Source organism: Dromaius novaehollandiae, chromosome 4 (genome assembly GCF_036370855.1).
Source record: "Dromaius novaehollandiae isolate bDroNov1 chromosome 4, bDroNov1.hap1, whole genome shotgun sequence".
NCBI lineage: Eukaryota > Metazoa > Chordata > Aves > Casuariiformes > Dromaiidae > Dromaius > Dromaius novaehollandiae.
In genome coordinates, this window is record NC_088101.1 from 10,413,890 (window position 1) to 10,436,185 (window position 22,296).

Below are 22,296 nucleotides of genomic sequence, written 5' to 3' on the forward strand. Positions count from 1 at the left end.
TCCCGCGGCGGCTGCGGGGCTCCCGCCGCCTCCCCTCAGCGCAGCGCGCGGCCGCGGCGAAGGCGACCGTTGGTCCGTAACGGTCGGCGCCGCGCGCGCCGCGCCACGCCGAGCCACGCGCCCCGGCGCCCCTCAGCGCGCGCGCACCCCCCCTCCCCCCGCCAACGGCTCCCCGCAACGGCTGTAACGGCCGCGCGCCCGCACCTCCCGCCGGGAACAAAAGCACCGCCCGCGGGCGCCGTCCCCGCCGCGCAGCCCTTACTTGTCCAGCACGAAGTACATGTCGAAGGCGCCGTGGCACGACGGCCCCTCCGGCGCCGGGGCGGCGGCGGGCAGCAGCAGCAGCAGCAGCAGCACTAGCAGCGCCGGGCCGCGGGGAGCGAGGCGCCCCGGGCGCCGGGGCGCGGGCCCGGCCATGGGGCCGCGGGGCGGCGGGCGGGCGCGGGACGCGGCTCCGCGCACGGCGGCGGCGGGGGGAGAGGCGCGGGCCCGGCGCTGCCGTCCTGCCGCTCAGCGGGCGCGGGCGGTGCTGAAGTGGCCGCCCCTCGCCCGCCGCCGCGGCTCGCCCGGCCCGGCCCGGCCCTCCCCGCCCGTCAGCGGCGGCGGCGGCTGTGCCTGAGGCGGGGGCCGGAGCCGGGGCCGGGGCCGCGGCCGGGCGGGCTCGGCGCGCCCCTCTGCGCCTGTGTGGCGCGGCCCGCCTCCCTCCCTCCCTCACCCGCCCGCCGCTGGCGGCCACCCGCAACTTCGGCAATGGCGACCCCGCGGCGGCCCGGCCTCCCTCCCCCCCCCCGCCGCCGCCGCCGCCACAGGCGCCTCCCCGGCAGGCGACGGCGGCCTCCTGGGGTGTCACGGGGCCGGACCGCGGGGGTCCTGCGGCAGCACCCCCCTCCCTACCCCGCCGGGGTCCCGCCGCAGCGGGCGCGGGGTTCAAAACTGCCTCTCTTTCAGTTCCTCACTCAGGTCTTCTCGGCAGGGTGAGCCCCGTTACTGAGGACACCGGTTAGAAACCGAGAGGTGAGTTTTTGAGCAGTCGAGGCTCGCCGAGCCCGAGCTTTATGAAACCCGCCAATACTGTGGTCGCCGGGGGAGCAGAGCCGTCGCCTGCCCCATCTGGTTTCAGCTTGGCTTGCGCAAAGTTTAAAAAGCCACAAGAGCTGGCCAAACTGATTACAACATGCTAGAAATATTTTTTTTCAGTACTAACACTGAAAACCCTTAATTAAAACAAAACCGTGCCTCTCTAAGCTTTTCGTACTTCTGGAGGACAGGCGTCATCTCTGTCACATTAATCTAAACAACTTCCTCATGGAGATTTGAGACTCAACCTGTCCACTAAATGAGTCTGTGTCAGCTGCTCATTGAACAGATTTAACCAAGAAGCTACTGCACTCCTTTTTAAAAAAAAAAAAAAAAATTAATACTTCAGCCTTTGAGTGCTCCTTTTAAGGTTCTTTCCCTGGGGTGCTGAACATTCAGCTTGTTTTCTAATTCAGCAGTCAGCTAAAAACGGAGCAGTAAATTCTGTATTGTTTTTGAAAATGTAGGAACTGCACACATGTTCACATTCAATGTATACGTAGTACTATCACAATTCTTTTGTCACGTATATGTGATTCACTTTACAACTGTACAAGTAAGGCATTTTCTCTATTTTAGAAACTAGCCACAATAGAGCCAAACTGTTGCTTTGGGACTGTGCACGTGGTAACCACTAAAATACAGTGATTTACAATGGACTTTGCAAAGCTAAATATAGAGCAAACATTTGGTTTGAAGCATAAGCTGGATCCTTCGCAGTGAACATGAGGCACTGTAGAAAGCGTCACTTTATGCTACAAGAATGTTATCTTTCAGATTTTTCCATCTGTGGTTTCAGATTTTAACAGGGAAGTTCAAACATACTTAATAATCTTAAAATATTATCTGCAGGCTAAAAAGATGTGTGAATTTTCTTTGATGAAAAATCATGGTCATATGACAAGCCACATAAACCAAAATTATCTCTGAAGTTAAAAATAAATGTCTAGCCTCTATTTCTTTATTTTGTTTCTGGACTTTATGCCACACACACTATGTGACAAGTGGTTAACAGGATTTGACATAAAATTAGTATTCATTTTTCCACCACCTAATATGCACCCAACTTTGTTTTAAGAGCATCCACTTGGAGCAGTTTTAATTTGCAGTAAACCACATTCATGGTCAGAATGCAGGGAAACGAAAGACATAGGGCTCTCAAGCACCGAACATCTCTACAGACTTCAGATTAGGGCTAAACCGAGCATTCTGTCTTCAATGTGTAAAGTTACATTTTACTAGCAAAGTAATAAGAGGGACTATCACATTTGCTAGAGCTCGCCAATTTACCAAAAACCTGTATCCCATCATAATATCCATCACAGGAGCAGTGTGTCAATAAGGCTGTCCAACTGTGGAAAGATAAAGCAGTTCTAAGGTGCCGCATGCCTTATGAGAAAAAGACATGTTTCCCTCGGTAGCTGACAGTCCTTCTGAAGTGAATGATTTGCAGTGGAACTGGTCAGAGGGTGAGCAATTTACTAAGACAAAAATCCCCCAGAATTTACTATTTTTCCCCATCAACTGCCAAATAAATTATTCATGAATCAGGATGAGTTTGTGACTGGCAGTAGGCTGCCATGGCCTTGTGGCTTTTATTAAATTAATGTTTTATGGAATATTTGGGCTGTATAGAGGATATTACCTGGAACCCTACCATTTGTTCCCAAGGTTCTTTTTTTTTCCTCTTAGAAAATATCTGATTTCTTAGGTGGACCATCCTGTATGTTATTTCCCTTTCAACAGTTGCTGTTCCATTGTCTATTTTTAATTTGATTTTTTTTCGCAGGGTTCCCCTGGCCTGTAGTCTGCACCCACCGGTGAAGGACATTTTCCCTTCTGTGTTGAATCTTTTCTGTTCCTTAAGCTAGAGAAGATGCTTCCCGAGCAGATACCAAGGGGTCATCAGCAACTCCTGCATCATTTTTGTGGCTGGCTGTGCTTCTCAGGGACACACAGTGGTAAGTTTCAGCCCCTCTAGTTGCAGTCTGTTACTGCTCAGTTCCTGCACAGCATTTCGAGTAGGCATACCTCAGACGCTCCTCAGGCAGCCAGCCAGACAAACTAGGAAAACGAAGCAGGGAGCATTTAGTCGATTTTAGATGATATAGCTGATCGAGATGAGAGAGTTCCTCATCCTACTAGGATCTTCCTGTATATAGGTGCAGGAGCTTCAAAAATCTCCCGGGAAGAAACGCCCTTGGAGTAGACATTGCAGGGCCCCCTCACGAGGCCTCATAGGCAGGGAATACAGGTGAGAATAGTGGGGGGATATCCTCTTAGGAAGCGTAGCAGGGGCGCACGTGGGTGCAGCTGGTCTGGGTTTCAGGGCAGTGAGGAGACCGCTCCAAGCTGCTGTAACCTCAAAGTGTTTCCCAAGCATCCCAGAGCAGGCCCTGCTGCTCTTGGAGGGTGCTGTACTTGTAACAGGCACTGCAAGTAGAAAAATAAGTTTCCTAGCAGTGAGGCAAGTGCTCCAGCCGCTAAACCGCAACACCATGTCTTAAAGTTGATAGTCACTTATACAAGGAGGTGAAACAAAGTGCATCTTTGATTCAAGAGCAACAGTTACTGAAAAAAATTCACAAGAGAAGCATATCTGTTACACTTCTCTCTCACAAGAACTGAAGTGATGTGGCTATTACAGAAACATGGCTTACTGCAAGCTTTCATAATGAGATCTCTATTTTACTGCAGATACAGAGTCTGGCATACAACTCAGGAGAATCCAGATAGCATGAGCATTTAGACAAAATGTCATTGATAAGTGAGAAAAATAGACAGTATGGTGGATTGATATTTGTTATCCCCATTGAGTCTCTGCCTTTGAGTCAACATCTTTCTTGTTTACGCATGATAAAATACAAGAAGAATCCCATGTCAGTCACGCCAATGATAAGCTGGCAAAGTTGATATCTTTAACATCCGTCTTCTCCTTGTCACTTCTAACAAAAAGGTTTCCTGTCTTGAATTGGTTGTTGGAATGACAGTACTTCACACTGAATTTTGAAGTATTTTCTTATTAGATAGAATCACAACAGAGTTCGACTATTGTGAGATCAAACAAATAATTTCTGTTTTCCCTGATGCAGACTTATGAAGAACCCTAGTCATTTAAACAAATGCTATTTCTTATAGAAAGAAAGACTTTAGGTTTGCAGATTGTTGTCAGCATTCCCCATGTGTAGGCATGTGTCATATATTAAACCCCAAATAAATTTATTGTTGAATCCATGCTGGTATTATAATATTTTTTTTCCTTTCTAAATTATTTAATTTTGCTTTCAGCACAAACAAAACAGTCAGATGAAGCGGCTCTGTCAGGCAGTTAGAACAGGATGATTAAAAAGAGCTTTACAAAAATGAAGTACATGAAATACAAAAATAAAATTTACTTAGAGTTCAGTCCTACCATGTCTGTAAATCGTACTCTATCACTGATTAAAGTTTCATCCGCACAGACACAATGGAACTTTTTTTTTTTTTTAATCATGACAATGACCTGCCACAGCTCATGTGGCTTTCACAGGCCTTGTAGGTGAATCAGGCCCATGGCCTGGGCCGGGAAGGATCTTAGGCCTCTTCCTAAGAGCAGGGAAAGTTGTAGTCAAAGGCAGTCTGCTGGAGACATTCTCTTCTTTCATTTCACTGCATCTCCTGCTGTCTTGGGATGGTTTCCTGTGTGCAAAGTGCTGTGACCTGACATATCAGTGTCAGAATACATTCTCCAGTGCCATTCAGAATGCAAATGCAAGTCTCGGTATGATGTAATTTGGAAATTTCACAAAAGTCCATGGACCAACAGTGGTTTATATCAGCTGAAGATCTGGCTCACGAAGTTCTTAATGTTTTTGAGCTAGCAAGGCCAAAGGGTAAGTAAACTGTATTTTACAGTCCCTGTGGATGCACAAAACACTGAGGATTAAGGACAGAGCAGGCTGTGCTTTGTCAAAGACCCAAATAAAGGAAAGGCTCATAATCTGTTACATTTAAGAAATGATGAGCAATGCCGGCCTCTCCCTCTGCAGATGCATCTGATGTAGCAGAGCAGGCATCCTGAGAGTTATCAGGCCAACCCTGCATGTTGGCCTTCAGAGCTACACAAGTCAGCCCGGAGCCCGGGGAGTGTTTGTCTCCAGTGGGAATACGGGTCGTATTATCCAGCTGTTAGAAATTTTACTGCAAATGCATGTGACCAACTGTTTTTGGAATGACCTTCCCTGCCAAGTGGAGATTTGTCGTGGCCATAGTTTGCTCTTTTCTTGCTTCCAAGTGTGTGAATTCCTCTTCTCTTCTGTGGTTTATGCCGAAGTAGCAGATAAATCAAGTTTGTTTTGCTGAAGTGGTTAGATGAGACAAAGATAGGCATCGAGGTACAGAGGAATAGCTTGTGGCTATTTACATTTGTTTGGCGTTGTTTGCACAGCGGCCTGGAGGCCTCCTTTCCTAATTCTCAGAACTCATTAGTCAATTATGTCTCTCTCACCTCTTTCTCTTCTTCATTCACCACTACAGGAGCCCTCAAGTGCTAAGTAAAACTTAAGCTAAAATTAACAGTTCAGCCCCATAAAGGTAGGCATTTTTCACTACGTGAGAAATGCCTTACATACAAATCCATCAGAAAGAAAGATTCATGGAGCTAAATTCAGAAATGCTGCAAGACACTAGTTAAACTGGACACGCTTGGTGCTCCCTTCAGTGCCTATAGAGATACTTGTTTGTGTCCCAGGAGCTGAATTGGGGGTTATTAGAATGCCCAAATGAGAGAAAGTCATGTTACAATGAGGCGAGAGGATTCCTACTGCTCTTTTCTGTGCCAAAGGACCCAGACTTGCTGCCCACCTTCACACTCACACTGGGTGAGTGACTTTCTGTCTGTGTTTCGTTCTACATCCGGAGTAACAAAAAGTCTCTTTTGCCCCCTCTCCCATTGATCTTGAGTGGAGCTCACCAGTGCAAGAACATCTTTTACAGTTGATTTCTGTGACACGATATTCACCAGCAGTGGCTGGGACAAGAGGGAAAACAAGGGAACCAGGGAGAAACCACCAAACTGCCAATCTCAGGTGCATTTGGTATGCATGAGGCTGAGAACATTTGGAGAGACCATGTAGAGGAAGCATCTCCCAAAACATGTGCTTATCTAAAGTTTCTTCAAGCGTCTAAAGCCAACTGGTCCTCTCCAGGCTTTTTTACATCCCCAAAATTACAGGGTTGTGTTTCATTTCTGCCTATTTTTAGTCTAGTGAGGGAAGGGTGGGTCTGGTATTGTTTTATCCTGTTGATACATTTCGCGGGCAGACCACTGCGCAGTGGCAGATGCAGTGATGAGTCCATGCTCCTGCCTTTGCAGGGACCTCAGGTCACTCACATCCTGACTTCGGATGGCCAACCCACTCAAGCAGGCAAGTTTGTTCTTCTCAGCACCACCAGTCTAAGGGCTGCAGAGCATTTCCCAGCTTAGAGACACGGTCAGCTTGAACCTTGCAGATTACAATATCCGTCATAAACTGGGAAACTTTCCAGTGGGTGGCCCTGATATAAGAAAAGTACTTAACAACTTGTTTAATTTTAAGCATTTTCTTAGTTCTATGGAAGGTAATAGGTTGAACCCCATATTTGCAGGCAGGCCTCTATTTATGTGCTTTAACAAATGAATGCTCATGAAAATAAAAACTCAGGGGTTTTTTGGTTTGAGGACTTCTCACCCCATACTGAGGGGTCATATTTTGGCTATGGTAGATTGACAAGGCAGAAAAAAGAGTATTTGTACTTCTCTAAATGATTCTGTAATCCTTTATGCGATACACAAATAACGAAATGAAGGTGTTAGTTAATTCCAGAGGAGGGAAATCACTAATCATTTAAAACACAACTTCCACATACAGCCTAAAAATAACCTAGCAATAGCAGCAAAAATGTTCACGTGGAAGGTTGATGCATAGATCAACATAAATTCGCTGCCAAGATTTGCTACAGAGAAAGTAGTAAACAATACAGTTCAAAACACGTCTGGGATTATACAACTCCTTTCTTCTTCTTCAGCGCTTGCAGATAATTTCCCCACATGTTCTCCCTTAAGATCCACCCACCCACACCTTCTTTTTGGCCCACGGTGTTGGGGAAGGCCTTAGACAAACTGCATTTGTGCCAAACTGAACTCAGCTTATTTCAGAACTAAGTAGTTGGAGCAAAAAATCGCACTATAATGCAACCCAACTGAAAGCCTGGCCCTACTATTAGCTGAGGAGGTCATCTGGCTTAACCAAAATCAACAGTGGGTCAGTAAATGGATGAGCTGTTTTTTCTATAGACTACAAAGAGGTGGGCGGTCTTTGTTACTCCCTAAAGTCAATTCTTGTCCAGTATACCTCTGAACAACAACTGTGAGACACACTGCTTTCTAGAGGATGCTCAAATATTGCCAAAATTTTGTCTGGGAGGAATTCAACTTTTTGTGTGGCTGCAGTTCTGATGAGTTAAATATACATTCTGCTTCAGGTTCAGATTTGGCAATCTGCCACATGCTACAGGAGCAAAATGACACAGGAGAGCTTTGGGCACCCTGGCGCTTTTCCTGTGAAAAAGAGAGGCCTGTTCAGCCTGTGTGCTAGAGCAGCTTTTATGGCTGCAGTGATACTTAGGAGGCTGTTTTGAGAATATAACATACCACCTTCTTGCTCTGACACGATGGCTGCAGGTAACGTGGCTGTGGGCACCGGAGAGCTCTCTGAGAGACTCTGTGATGTGGGACTGTACAAACTGAAGGACAAGGTGACACTAACGCAATCCCTTGAGCTGTTCCAGTTTAAAACAGCACTTGATTCAAGGTGCCTCATATGAAATATTTCTCTTGTCCCATCACAGGATATAAACAACACATGCAAGTCTCATGCCTTGCAAAAGGAAGGAGAAAACAATGAGATTCCAAAAGTTATACAATATGTAGGGGTCACACAAGAGTTGCTGGAGGATTAGCAATGCAAATCCTTTTTTTCCCTTTACAGATATTGCCCAGAAGTCTATGTTCATTCAATAAATCAGTGTATAAATGAACAAACAAAAGGGATAGGATTAAGTAACACAGGAACTCTCATGTTAGTATGTGTTTTTGCATATATCATCCAGATGGAAAATATCTGTCCAGACAAATCTGGGAATTATGCAAGCTCAGAATTCCTGAATAATCATGCCTTTCCGAGACAATGCAATAGTTTGGGATACCCATTTTTTGGTTTGTTTGTGTTTGTTTCGTTTGCATTTGTGATAGACACAAAAGCACATAAAGAACCCTCTCAACTCCAAAAACCAGAAAACCTAAACACTGGCAATATGTTGGATGAGAGAAGCTAGAAATGTGTGAGTGTGGAGTTCTTTCACTAGTATGTGCATATTGGACCATTATTTGTCCAGATCAGCCAGGGATAATAATTGATATTCATTTGTGGTCTCAGCATAGGTGGAAAAGGCTCCCTTATTTTCCAGTATGATTATCTGCTGACTGGTTCACTGCACAGCAGCACGAGGCACCTTTTGCATAACTGTTAGTTTCCACTCTGTTCATAGTGACCAGAGGGAATAAAAACAAAGAAAAAAAGGTGCCGTCCTGGTGCAAATCAGCACAGAATAAAAATAAATCTATCCAGGCTAGGGAGAGCAAAAAAACTGTGACAGAAAACATCAAGTTCCCACTCTGTCCCGAGAGCCGCTGCTTGCTCGCAGCAGCACGGAGGGATAACTTAGGATGGGAGTTTAGCACAACTCTAGAGTTGTAGTGACCCTTTTTGGTCTTCTCAGGAAACAGCTACACAACCAGAGGAGACGGAGGAATGAAACAGACAGTAAACTCTCCACGAACAGCAATGCCTTCCATGGAAAGGGCAACGGATTTCTGAGTAGGTATCCGAAGAAAAAAAGAAAAAAGTACACAAACAGATACAAAGCAGCTCTTTATCCTGCAGCTATTGAATTTGCTACAGTTTCATCCTTGACTCTGTGAGGAGAAGGATCAAACCCTGGTAGGGTACATCCAAACAGAAACGTAACTTTTGTTCTACTTTGGGTTATACTGGTTAAAAAGTTACTAGTGTTTATCTAGCCTGACCTCTTTTGGGAAGGAAAGGAGAAAGAGAGTGTTACAATGCAAAGTCAATGCTTCCCTCACAGGCCTAGGAACAGAAAGGGAAAATAATAATTGGGAGGATAAATGATTTTAAAAAGTGCTTATACTGCTGTTTGGGGAAAATTATGTAAATATTTATGCAAAGACAGCTTTGCAGAGCTAGCAAGCTGCAGCAGAACTCCCCTTGACAGTGTGCACAATCCACTGTTGGATCAACAGCCTGAAAAAGCAGATGTGCCAATTTCCTGTATCTGATGATGATGGCTCCTAATTACGCCAGAGCTGTGGCAATGTCCTCTCTTATGTATGACTCTTAATTTTGTTTCATGAAGTCATCTGTGCAACGTTCTTCCGGCGTGCAATCATTGTCGAGTTACAGTCACGGAAAGCTTCGTGCTTAGCAGCAATGCTAGGCAATGCCTGAAGCTTGTGAGCATTGTTTTCACTGGCAGTTTTGGGCACTACCGAACAATGTACAGACCACACACAGATATCACTTGCTGTTGGGATTATAGTCACATTTAGAGTGTGAAATTCATCCCCACGCAAGCCATATCTACAGCTGAAGTCCCAAGTAACTGCTTAAAAATACAGCGCCCTGCAATGTAACCTGTGTCAGTCCTACAGCCAGGGATCCATTCCACTGGCATTTAGTTACCTTCAGTTCAGCGCTGTAATACAGTGTGATAAAATTCATTGCCCATAATTTGACCAAACATAACTCATTTTAGGGTTTGACCAAAAATCCACTGTGATGTGGATCTATTTCTTAGGATTATTTACCTCTTGTAGGCTATATAGCCTGCTGACGAAGGAGCAGTCTGCTGGGCACCTGCCGGGGGTCAGCTATTTGGCAGGTAGCGCGAGCTCAGCAGAGATTTGTGCTTAGTGAGGCTGCTGTTAGTTTTTGAAGGAGGGATGTTCTGCTAGGTTTTTTTTTTTTTTTTTTTGGCTGGGGGAGGTTTTGATGGTGGCATTATCACTGGTGTATTTTTCAGCAAATTTTAGTGCTTCCCCCTGCCTATTTTGGAGAGCAGTCTCTTTCCACTTTTTATCAGGTTGTTTGGATTTTTTTCCTTTCTGCTTTTCTTCCTTTTTTTCCATCAGTCTTTTGTCAGTTTTTTGGGGGGAGTCCCCAGTGTCAGAGTTTCGTTATGGCATTTTTGTTTAGTTTATTCATTGAGGTGCAGGCATTTTTATGGGTTTGGGAGAGGCTTTTTGATTTTTTTTAGCAGCTTTTCCTTTGTGTGAAGTTTTTTTGGGGGGGGTTTCTTGGCTTTCAGCCAGCATTTTTTTATTATTCCTCCCTTCCTACCCTTTACAGCTCTTTGTGGGATTTGCTCATTTACTTTTTCATTCAGGTTCTGCTTTCCTTGAATTGGGTTTGCTGCTTGTAGTTGCTTCTGGGGGTGCCTGCAGCTGACAGCAGCTGTTAGGTGTTCCGTGATTGTGGATTTGTGATTATAAGGGCCTGCACCTGGGTCCCATGTTTTTCTGCTGGGTATGGCTATGGGGATATGCTGTGGCTGTGCTCCCAGACCTCAGCAAATAGCAACTTCAGCAGTTGGCAGAGCAGGGGTGTGAGGGGGACCAGAAATTGTGCTTGAAGTGGTGTTGGGCTCTCCTGGGGGGCTCAGTGTGCAGCTGGGGTCTGGCTGTCCCTGTGCTCTGGGGAGAGGGAGCTCTTGGGGGGGGGGGGCAGCTGGGCTGTAGGAAAGCCTGGTGCTTTTTGTAGGGGGTGGCTGCCCCTAGCCCATGGGGGCCCCTGCACTGCTTGAGGCAACTGGTTGCTGGGGGTGGAGGTGCTGGGGCTGCATAGCACGCAGGAGAGTGAACTGGAGACACCAGACCCTTTGCAGAGACCTTCTGGAGGTAAGTGCTTGAGCCCTGGACAGCTGGGTATGGTGCTGGCCAAGAGGCAGACTGAGATGCCCATGCCAGGGAGGTCAGGAGCTCGTGCCCCCTGGTATCTGCAGAAGGGCTCCTTGTGCCTGCTGACCCCAGTGTCCAGGCAGGGCCCTGTGCCCAGTAGCTGAGTGAGGGAAATAGATGGTGTTAAGTGAGGCTTTGGAGCCAGTTAGGTGGTGAATACCCAGGGCAGGGTGATGCCTACCAGAGAGCCTTTAGGAAGAATAACATGGCTGAAAGGGGGACCCCCCTCAAAGCCTGTGCGTAGGTCTGCACGTTGTGGCAAACATGGGAGGAGCTAGACCTCCAGGTGACTGCACAGATCTAGGATGCTCTGTGAGTACCTGAGATGTGGAGAGAGGGCTTGTATGGCTGGAGTGCTGTGGTGGATGGATACGGGCCCTTCAGGAGGGAGGGAGACAGGGACAAGGGGTCAGGGGGTTGCCCCTCACACGAAGGAGCTGCTGCAATGTCTGAAGATGTTCTGTGGAATGGGTGACAGGCGGGCGAGTGCTTGTGGGCAGGTGAGAGGACAAGCTAATGAGGGCAGCCCTGTGGTTGGAGACTACAGAGGGATATAAGGAAAAAGTTTCACTGTGAGGCCAGCTGAGCACTCAAACAGGGCCCTGGAGAGGTTATGCTTGGAGATATTTGAGACCAGACTAGTCAAAGCCCTGAGTTTTGGTCCGAATTTGATGTTTACCATGCTTTGAGTGGCAGGTTGGACTAGAGACCTCCCAAGGTCTTTTGCAACTTAAGTGATTTCAGGAATACTATTAAGCCAAATAAATTCCTATGTCCAAAGCCCATCAGCTTAAACTTGGTGGTGGCAATGCCCTCTGTGCCTTGATTAATTTCAGGTTTTTATATTTTTCAACAAAACCTAGGAGTCTTTTAACAACTGGTGCTACAAAGTCCAGTCAAAGCTTTTAGTGTGCGCGTTAGGTGAAAACTTAAATCTACCAAGTAGACTGGGATTTCTACTGCAGTTTTTCTTTCCTTCTTATCTGTTGTCAAAAGACTGCTCAGAAGGAAGTGCACTTATGGGCGTGTTTATCAGTTGAGTCACCAGCATGCTAGGTTATTTACCAACTGAGCAGTTCTGGTAACTCGGACGTGTGTTACAGTCTTAATTGCCCTATTTGTGTGAGCAGTTCCACTGTCTGGGTGATGAGTAGGATTTTGTGCATTGGTGTGACGATACTGGCTCTCAGACAGGAGTGAGACAGATGGTTATAATCTATCTTAACTGACTGACATTATCTTTTCATGAGTCTGGAATGGCCCTTCCTCAAGTTCTCAATGCTTTAAAAGAAGTTAACTTGTACTATACAGCAAGTGGTGCTAATAGGTCCTATTATCTGTAATTGATGAGATTTTTTCCTTTCCTTTTGTATGATCTGGTAGCTATGATAAATAGGAGTGGAGTAGTATTGTCTGGGATTCCAGATTTCATTTTAAGCAGTGATGTTGGCAGATCAGTAAGTACAATTATATACCATAGATGGAAAGGGTAGTATCTCTTCACTTGCAGATGAAGCAGCTTTATCAGTGTTTCTTTTTTGTTGGTGCCTTGGAAATGAGAAGTTCAACAAGACTAGCTTGGAAAGAACCTCTATGGATCAACTACTCAGGATGTAAAAGGTTCAGCCACAGTTCTGGGTGATACGTAGTAGCTATGCAGTAATAGTCACAGAAGAAGACATAGGGTGTAACACTGCTATTGTGAAATGGCCGTATTTTAGTATGGATGTTGAATTCCTGCACTCTCCTGGCTTTCATTTCCCCAAGAAAGAACTGGAGTAACAAAGTAGAAGCTTTCTTTTAGAAAGCTAAGCAAGAAGCCAACTGGCATGTGGGACCAAGACTGACCTTCCCAGTGCACCTCAAGCTCTTTGGAAAAAATAAGACAGGCTTTGTGGTTAAGGCTTGAAAGCTGGATGTACAAAAAGACTCCATCATGCAAATTCCACCACTATTTTCTCCATGATACCCAAGAATCTAATCCTTCAGTCTTCAGCTTTCCCTCTGGGTGACACAGACTGTCCTTTGTTCCCGCCCCACCCTCTCTTTGTCCGGGATGGTTAGGTAACATGCCCAAGTGAGGCTGGATCTCTCTCTGGGGTCTTCCGTAGTGCCAGTAACTATGTGCCCCTCAACTGTAGGGACCTGACAGTGCTTGTTTTGTGCCTGTCCTTCCTTGGTGATGTCTTGTGCACGATTCCTGTACGGATTTGTGTTGTGCGTAGAACTGCTGTTGTGATTGCTTTGCAGGGTGCTGACATGAACACCTGGTACTGGTTCCAGTGGGCACCTGTCTGGTTCCCCCTCTAACAGCAGAGAAAACAGGCTTGTGTGCAGTCAGCCACAAAGGGAGACCTGTTTGTATCTAGCCTTGTTTACCTTTCAAGTTTGAGAACTGTTCATCCATTTCTGCATGGGAGAAACTTTTCTTTGTCATAAGGCCATTATAGTAAAAGAGATTTGTCATGAACTGTGTTTAGGATGGGGGTGCTTCAACTCGTGCTAAAACTGTACAAGTAAGAGACAGTTTAAGTCACTGGCTAACTCATTTCCTGAGTCGAGAGTGAGTCATTATGTATTCGCCTGCGCAGTTCAGACAGCTCACCTATACAGGCAAAAAAAAAATAAAGGTAAGCAAAGCTGCCTTGCAGCACACTTGCAGCCAAGTGAAGACAAGCCCCTTATCTGTTCCCTGCCAACAATATAATATCCTCTCTCTCTACTACCTGAATCATTTCCTTGTTTTTCTGTTTGCACATTTAGTCTTTCCTGCTCCAAACCTTCCAAGAAAGGTTGGAACCAGCTGCACCTCAGGAAGAAAGTCTGACTCATATTGGACTTAGGAGGGTACTTAGTGCTTACTTTAGAAATTAAAAATAAAAAAAATACACACGCACATGCGTGCGCACACACACACAGGTATTGGAGACCCTCCCACCTGGGAAAAGAGCAGGAGGATGTACAGTTGAACTGGGTTCATTCTGGAATAGTCCACTGCCCTTCAAGTAGGGTTGGCCCCTTGTTTTTTCTAATTGTCCCCTTAGGGAATACAGTTCTCGTGGCCACTTATTACCAACTGCATTAGTTTGAGTAATTTCCCCCTCCTAGGGATGCCTTGGAGTCTTTGCAAATACATTTTCAGCACCTTCCATGATATCTTCCTAGCACTTCCCAAGGCTAAAACTATGTTAAAAGGCAGTTGCCCCTTAGCAGAGTTTGGCAAGGAGAGGTGAATCATTAGCATCCCCATGTGTGCAGAAGGGGGCTGAAGTGCAGCATATGGCATCGTCTTGCCTAACTTCACGTGTCCTGTATGGTAAACGTCCACAGTGAGTTAGTCTTTCTGGGAGATGGAAAAGACAAAGATGAAGTTTACCTGACCAAAAGTAGGTACTTGCTTCTGGGTGAGCTGAGTTGCTTCTGCAAGCACCACAGCCTAGCATGCAAAGCTCATGTCTAGACACCAGCAAAGCAGATGTCTGGTTAGCTGGATGATTGCCACCCAAAGAAATTGCACAACTTGCCAATGGTCCTGAGAGCCACAAATTCAGATGCATCCTGTTCTACTGTTCTTAACTGTAAAGCCACTTTCTCACAGAGTCTAGCATCCCAGCCATGCTACGAGTGGCACAGTGATGACAATTATTCTTGTTTACTGTGCACAGCATGTTTGGTCCTGATTGATTTTTAAGTCACTTCACAGAAATGAAGTGAAAGGCAGGCAATATACAAGAATTACAAGGGAAACGCAGCTATTTTAGGCTTGAAATGTGGCAACTGTTCAAAAGCAGACATCAGCTCTGCACATCCTTATCTACAAGAATACCCCCAGAAAATCATGTCCTATAAATCAAACCCTACTGATACTCTACACTCCTGAGCCATGTCACAGGAGCCGTGGTGAACAGAAGTGAAAGACAAAGCTGAGTCATCAGCTAGGAGTCATCACCTTGTTGCCTATCCCATGAGAAATTATTTGTACACCCTGTCAAAAAAAATGACTGCTCTCGCAGTCTTGTTTGTCTGAGATGGGACTGACTGAGCACACAGTACCCCCAATTCAGTCCATCTGGACAGAGAAAAGTGACAGGAGTGCATGGTATGACTCTGGATGTGCGTGTTGTGAGCAAGTTTTAGTGAGGATCCAGTCTTCCCAGAAAGATGGGGGGAAGTAAATGGACTCTGAGGCGTTAATGTGAAAGCAGGGTACTACCACAAATCCTTGCTGCTTGGTCTGTCACCTGCCTGTGGGGCTGCTTTAATTCACTTGGCTACTAGGGGACAATAGCTTCTAACCAGAAGCTGACTAGAGATCCTGGTGTACCACAAGTTATCTCGGCTGCCTGATGAATTAATAGCGAACTAGACCTGATAGGCCTAAGTAATCTAGAGATTGCCAGCTGGGGTAGGTATACATTTGCAGAACTGTTTGATCACGATTGTGAAATTAGTACCTAATAGTAAAGGTAGCAAACCTTGCTTGGTGCTATTAACTTTCCTACTTGCTAACACCTAAGTAGTCCAATGTGGTCATTAGCAAAAAAAAGTGTGCACACATATATAGGTGTGGAATAAAGTGCTACTCTATCTTAGAGTCTGGCACTATGAAGGGACTGAGTTACTACCTGATTGTATGTATTCTTCAGATAAATGACCCAAACTCAACACTGTATCCTTCCTTTTTAACTTAAAAATCAGCAGAAATACAATCTTAAGTGTCGTATTTCTCTGAGGCCTTTACTTTCTGTTGCTGTTTTCCACCTGCCTTACAGCTCTGGAGAAGCATGTGCCATGTCTTTTCTGCTGTGCAGAAAACGTTTTCCCATGTTTGTATAAAGATTTTCAGCGTGTAAAGCAGACAGGCTGAAATTCCTCTGTCCCTGTATATCTCTTTTTAAGTTCCCAGGTTTCCTTGAATAAGCCATGTTAAAAATTGAGTTTCTTGCCTTTTGTCTTATGGGAACTGAGGGCTTTCAGCACCTTGTAGGAAGTATTTCACATTTTGCAGGATGAGACACTTAATCATTGAATGGATCCCATCAATACGGAATGCTCATTAGAGATCATGATCGTAGTGACAGATGTTGGTGAGAAGTGAGAACTAATGCAAAGAAAAATAGGGAGCTGTTCACTACAAGGATGTTAGAAAAAAGGTTTGGGACAAAATTTTCTGAAATATCTAAGGAGTTTAAATATGATTTGGAAGTTCTTTTCTAGGTTTCCAAGTGTGCAAATCACTTGGAAAAAAACTTTTAAAGAAGTTAGTCTTGCTTATAACTGGGCATTTAAATTATAAATTTAGATGAATGTCTAATGAAACAGACCATACACTTAGGCATGCCGTTCCCTTCTACACATTTTTCCCAACATGGTAACTTTGTGGGTTTAATGCAGTAAGGACTGGGCCATTGCTGTGAGGTGAAAGAGCTGTTTCTTTATAATGAAGAAGTTCGAGCAACTTCTTGCGCATTTGGCTTCAGCGTAGGCCTGTGACTTGCACTTTTAATAGAGGAACTATTAATGACCACCAAAATTATGTTATTTTGGCAATTACCAGAGAGAGGATGAAATCATTAAAAGCAAGACTGGGAGGTATATGCTTTTCCTTTGTATTACCCACTTCCTTTGGGTTGCATCATCAAGATTATGAGACCAATTTTACAGTAAGAAATCTCGGTCCATTCAGGATTTGGCTCTTGGTCGCTTACTACACCTTCCCTTGAAGCTGCAGATAATGATCTTATTTTGGGGGGGAATATATTTAAGCGGGATATTTCATACACACTTTGAGAGAGAGAAGGGGAAGAGCAGTAATACAGAGTGAACAGCTATATAAACACACATCTCAAAACCAGTGTAAAGCCGTTAGTGTCGTAAAAGCATGCACAATGCTTGTTGTGACTGAGCAAATTAAGTGAGAGCATCAGTGTTACACCAAGAATCTGACTTTCCCATTAACTGACCTGTGCCAGTTTCTCAGAAACGAGCTCTAAAATTATCCGGTTTTGCTCAGGCTATTTCAGCAACTTCTGACGGCTGGTTCACTCACTTTCTTGCACGCCAGGAAGTAGAGTATCCTACTTCCTAAGTGGTTTTCAGCCAGGCGGCTCAGCCTACTGCTGCTCAGGGTGTGGGTGGCAGAATCCGGCCTCCTAGGGTAATCCAGCCGATTCATCTGATGAAAAGAGTGACTCAGATTTGAAAGTGAAGATGAGATGCTTGTGTATTAGAAGCTGCTCAGGGGTAAAATGCTTCTCTGCAGAAAAGCTTTCTGCGAGACTGAGAGATGGAGGTGCTTTGGCCGTCACTGAGAATAAGAGCCCTGATCTTTGCTGCTCTCAAATGCTCTCTGCTCTACTCAAGTTTAGAGCACAGAGATATTTAAAAATGATGTGGGGGACTGTTGGTTATTCTCACAAAGTAAAGCTTCAGGATTTCAGTAATGGAAGTCAGTTAACAAAACCTTCTTCAGGCTGTTCTCGTAACTGGGATTACAGGGATGCAAAGTCACCTGATGAAAACATTATCCAATAACAAAAAATTCCTAGCAGAAAATGAGTTTTCTGTTCCTGCAGTGCTGTTCTTCTGAGGTTTTCCATCTGCTTTACAAACAATATCTGACTGAGCCTAGCAACACTTCTCTGAGGAACAGCATCTCTCATGACAGTTTCCAGCTGTCTAGACAGACTAGATCACCCAGGTGCCATAGTAAACTAAGGAGTGAATAATAACCATTGTCATTATACAGAGGGAGGGATGTTGTTTGAAGAGCAAAGGTGTCTGTCCAGTTTGATGGCTTTGCATCCGAACACCCCTACTTAGGCACTAAAAACAGGAAGCATCCAGAGAGGGTCATATAAAGAAATTCAGGAGAACAACTTCAGTTAGTTCAAATAACTCTGCTTTTGGAAATGTGGGGTCAGCAGCTTTGTCCAGTTGCTCCTCACTGTGCTGAAGCCTCTCTGCTTCAGAATTAGGTGAAAAAGCTAATTCAGACTAGCAAACAGGATTCTCAGATGATACCGGGCTCAGGTCTCAACACGGCCATTGCAGCTGGGTAATCTTGGGCTAGCTGCCCCATCTCCTTGTGGCCCTGCCTTGACCTTATCTCCTGTGAGGACAGGAATGATTGTAATGCACTGCAGGGCACTGAACACAGTCAGAGCTTTGAGCTGATATCGTGGCACAGATGATCTCCATAAACTGTGATGACATTAATCTAATGTATGCGTTCTTCTACAAATGTGAATACCAACAAATACAAATTCTATGCAAATAAGGCATTTGCACAGTATGTGCAAATGTTTGAACATCTGAGGACTCAAATATTATATCAGAAGTTTTTCACATATATGCATGTTCCAAAATTTGCTGTTGTAGAGCCCTTATGTGTTCCCATGGGAGCTTTCAGGTAAGGGAAAAGGATATACAAGCTGTTCACCTTTGGTTAAAAGGAGCACCTGAAACAGGACTGAGCTCCTTTTGCTGGATTCTTCTAATTCCCCCATTCCCATAACTCAGCACATGCCTGGCTGCGCAAAAATACTTCCACCAGGCTCTGTGGCACCCCTTGGTGAGAAGAAAGGTGAATGTTAAGCTTTCCTCAGAAAAGGAAGCAGTACCCTCTGCCAACTGGCAAAGAGCAAGTGCTGGCACTAGATGCAGAACAGAAATTATTCATTCATTCTGCAGGAACACATATCGGGAATCCCGCTCCAAGTCCTTATATGGCTCTCCTAGCCAAGCTAGCTACAGCCCAGACAGCCAAAGGGATTTTGGTGTCAGAGTGTCCCATACACACTGGGAAGCTTATTCTGACAGCAGCTCTGTGAGGCAAGGAAGTTATGTCTCTCTTTTACAGAAGAGAAAAGGAGACAGACTACAGTTACATGATTTGTTTCAGATTGCAGGGAGCTTTCGGGGAGCAAAGGAATGAGGAGATGAATTTGGATCCCTGTGCTGATGTTCAGCAATCAGGAGAATTTGGTTTGCAACAGAAAAAGATAAGGTAGACACGGGTGTGAGGTGTGATTAAAATCTTATGTGTGAAAACAGGATGCAGACTCAAGGGTACTTTTAGAGGACTGTCAGAGCTCAGGGGACTAGAGGAATTTCAAAACCGAACTGGGTCTAGTAAAAGAAGAATATGCTGTGTAAGGCAGGGATCATACGGATCTGCAGGGAATGACAGAAAAAATAACCCAGGGGTTCACATACAGGCAGCCAGAGGCCGTGTTCCAGATGGAGAGACCAGAAGCGTTGAGATAAGACAAGGACCTCGATGTAAAGCTGTTCATAGAAAAGATGCAAGGAGATATTTTCATAGCTACAGAACAGCTCAGATTATTCCTCCAATTTTAAGCCCATGTCCCTGTGAAATTAAGGATGGTGATTTATGAGAAGCAACAACTCTGTTTAGAGGGATATATCCCGGGTAAGAAATCTTCTCCCCTAAAAATATGCCAGTCTTTGAGAGCTCTAAATCGCCCTCTAGAGGAGTGAGCCTGCCTCTCTCTCTCGACTGTGGGATGCACACCTGGCTGGCTCGGCCGAGGAAACAGATGCCGACAGTGAAGTGGTGTCAGTACTCACCCTCTTCATTACTACCGGTGTTTGGGGTTTTCTCTGTTGATCTTGTGCTCACAGCTGTAATTATGCCAAAAAGCACAGATGTGTCAGCAACTGCATTATATCTCTTCCAGCTTTCCCATGCCCTTGACTATTCAGGACAAAGTATGGAAGGTACTTTCCAAACTTGCTGTATTGATTACTTGGGGGGAAGCCGTTGTCAAATACTAAGCATCACACTCTGTGGGACAGGGTTGCATTTACATTATAAGCAAATAGCTATTTCATGTATAGCCCCCTTGATAAAAAAATAAACCCTTTGCCAATGGCTGGGGTTAGAGCCAGCAACCCATGGTGCCTTGCTATAACTCTGTTCTTAGCCCATTAAATCACCAGCTTGCTCATTCAAGAGGGATTCATGAGAGGTAATACAAGGGTTAACCTTTGGTCTGCCATAAATGCTGAGGTACATGAACCAATTCTATCAACACGCTTTTTTTTGGCACTCTTCCCGTTGTATAGCACGTCTTATCAGTAGCTGCGTGATTTGTACGACGTCTTATCAGGCAATTGCACAGTGGCAGGCCCTTTACTTTTCTTTTTCCTTCATTTTAGGTTGAAGCTTGGCATGCCTCTGTTTTGGAACGCAGAATGTTTTGCTTATTCAGCAGTTTTTCTCACTGTTGTCCGTAGCTTTAGCTGTCGGACTGTGTGTTGGACTGTTTTTCCTTTTTTCTTTTTTTTCCCCCCTCTCCTAATAGGTTTCTTATCACCTTTCAAAATGTTCTGCGATTGTGCATGGTTGGTTTTACCGCATTGAGGGAAAACTGTGGCTTTTTTGATGGCCAGATTGTGTGTGTGTTCTTCTTTTATTTTTGGCTTCTTAAGGGTTTTTTTGCCGCTTCACACTCAATTTTTCCCTTTTTCTAATCCAGACATTGCTTAAGCTCAAAGCCAAAATTTCTTATGGCAGCTTCTTATCACCTGCTGGCTGGAACCGAACAGAAAAAACAACAGGTCCCCAGCAAGCTACATTCTGGCTTGGCGAATCACGAAACTAGGAAAACAAAGAAGATCATTTTGAGGGCTCCTTTTATGACAGACAGAATGGAAGAAGTATGGGTATTGCGGGCGAGGGGATGGGGGGGGATGCTTGTTTGTGCATCCGGATGGTTAAGGTTCAGGATAATAAAGTAGGGACTGGTCAGAAGAGTTTAGTTATAAGCATGTCTGTTATGTGTGTAGGAAGACAGTTAAGCAGAGACTGCAGTGAGCATAAGACTGCTCTGAGTGAGGTTGTACCTGCTGAAAAGGGACGTTATAGTTGAAGACTGGCAAAAAAAACAAAACAGTAGGTCTTGATCTCCTGGGAGAAATGCATCTGTGACCCATGTAATGTCATCATGTTTGGAGATGGCCAAAATTTTTCAAGAACTTTTCAGTAAAAAGTTGTCTTACTGAAGCTTGTGCAAGCAAATGATTCTTTTGCTTTTTTAATATATTTTAAATATCAAAAATGATGACTGACAGGACAAGTGTTTCACAGAAGCATTGCAAATGTTTTATCATCCTATTCCCTAGCCAGCTCTAGGTTTGCCTTGTTTACTGGTGTTACAAAGAGATGCAGCAGAACTAAACACTGGCTCTGGCAGTGATTTACAATAATCTTCTTTTCAGACTAGACGAAAGTAGAACAATTTGCTAACATATTTGATCACACCCATAACTTCAATCCCCATGTACACTGATGATCCAAAAGACAGGCGATCATGACTACAGAATTTTTAAACCATTTGTTGTGAATAGTGAAGTTGAATGTTAAATAGCAACATTTTGAAATACTTCTTCATAGCAGAATCTCAAGCAAACATGACAGGCTCTCTGCAGATGAGAGTAGTACCATTAAGTCTCACTGCCAGAGATCATTAATGGGGATTGTCTAGTTACTTCTGTTTTCCTACCGGTGCTGGCCCTGGAAGAGATGCTACCACAATCACTGATGTGGTCTGAAGAGACTTTACCGATGCACAAATGCTGTATGTGTGTGCAAGGACCAATCTATACAGGTTATTCTCCCACAGACAAGGAAGGCACTGCGTAGCTCCGTGTGCTAATGTCTGTGCTCTGACTTCTTAGGTTACCGCACAAAAGATGCCGGCACAGATGCTGATGGCCCTTCTGGGGAGAAACCTGCGGCCATGGAGCGCGACTCCTTTGTTTCTCTGCTAGTGACCAAGCGCCAGCTTGCCAGGACGACTCCCAGCCCAGGTCAGAATTTTGCAGCGCCGATTTACCTTTGAGCACGTGTCTGAAATAATCTTTTTCCCCGCAACAATTGTTTCCTAGAGTATATTCCCAAGGGATTTGTCAGCCTACTAGCTTTATATTAGCCAGTGAGCGGGGCCAACCAACCAGTTTTCCCTGAGAGACTATTCCTGGTTTAAGAGCCTTCACTCAGTAGAAACTGATCTTCTTAATAAATGCAGTTTCCTTTTCTTGCTCTCATCTCACTAGTTAAAATTGGCATTCTTGGACTGAAATAATGTGTTTCTTTGTTCCACTATTAGATTCTTATGTAGATCTGTGATGCCCCCCAA

The 22,296-nt window shown here is 44.9% G+C and overlaps 1 protein-coding gene and 1 long non-coding RNA gene across 2 annotated transcripts in view; one reads left to right on the top strand and one right to left on the bottom strand.

The window, feature by feature from the left end:
• The window catches only part of ANTXR2 (ANTXR cell adhesion molecule 2), a 125,452-nt gene extending 124,708 nt beyond the window's left edge, over positions 1 to 744 (bottom strand). The window contains exon 1 of the mRNA XM_026103366.2: positions 263 to 744. Coding sequence (XP_025959151.2) covers positions 263 to 417 — 155 coding nt within the window. The 5' untranslated portion in view covers positions 418 to 744. The remainder of the gene's footprint in view (positions 1 to 262) is intronic.
• Positions 708 to 22,063, top strand: LOC135328121 (uncharacterized). Its single transcript, XR_010388855.1, has 4 exons — positions 708 to 1,014; positions 2,867 to 3,038; positions 8,875 to 8,972; positions 21,836 to 22,063. It is a non-coding gene; the product is annotated as an uncharacterized LOC135328121 (long non-coding RNA).
• The last annotated feature ends 233 nt before the right edge of the window (positions 22,064 to 22,296 follow it).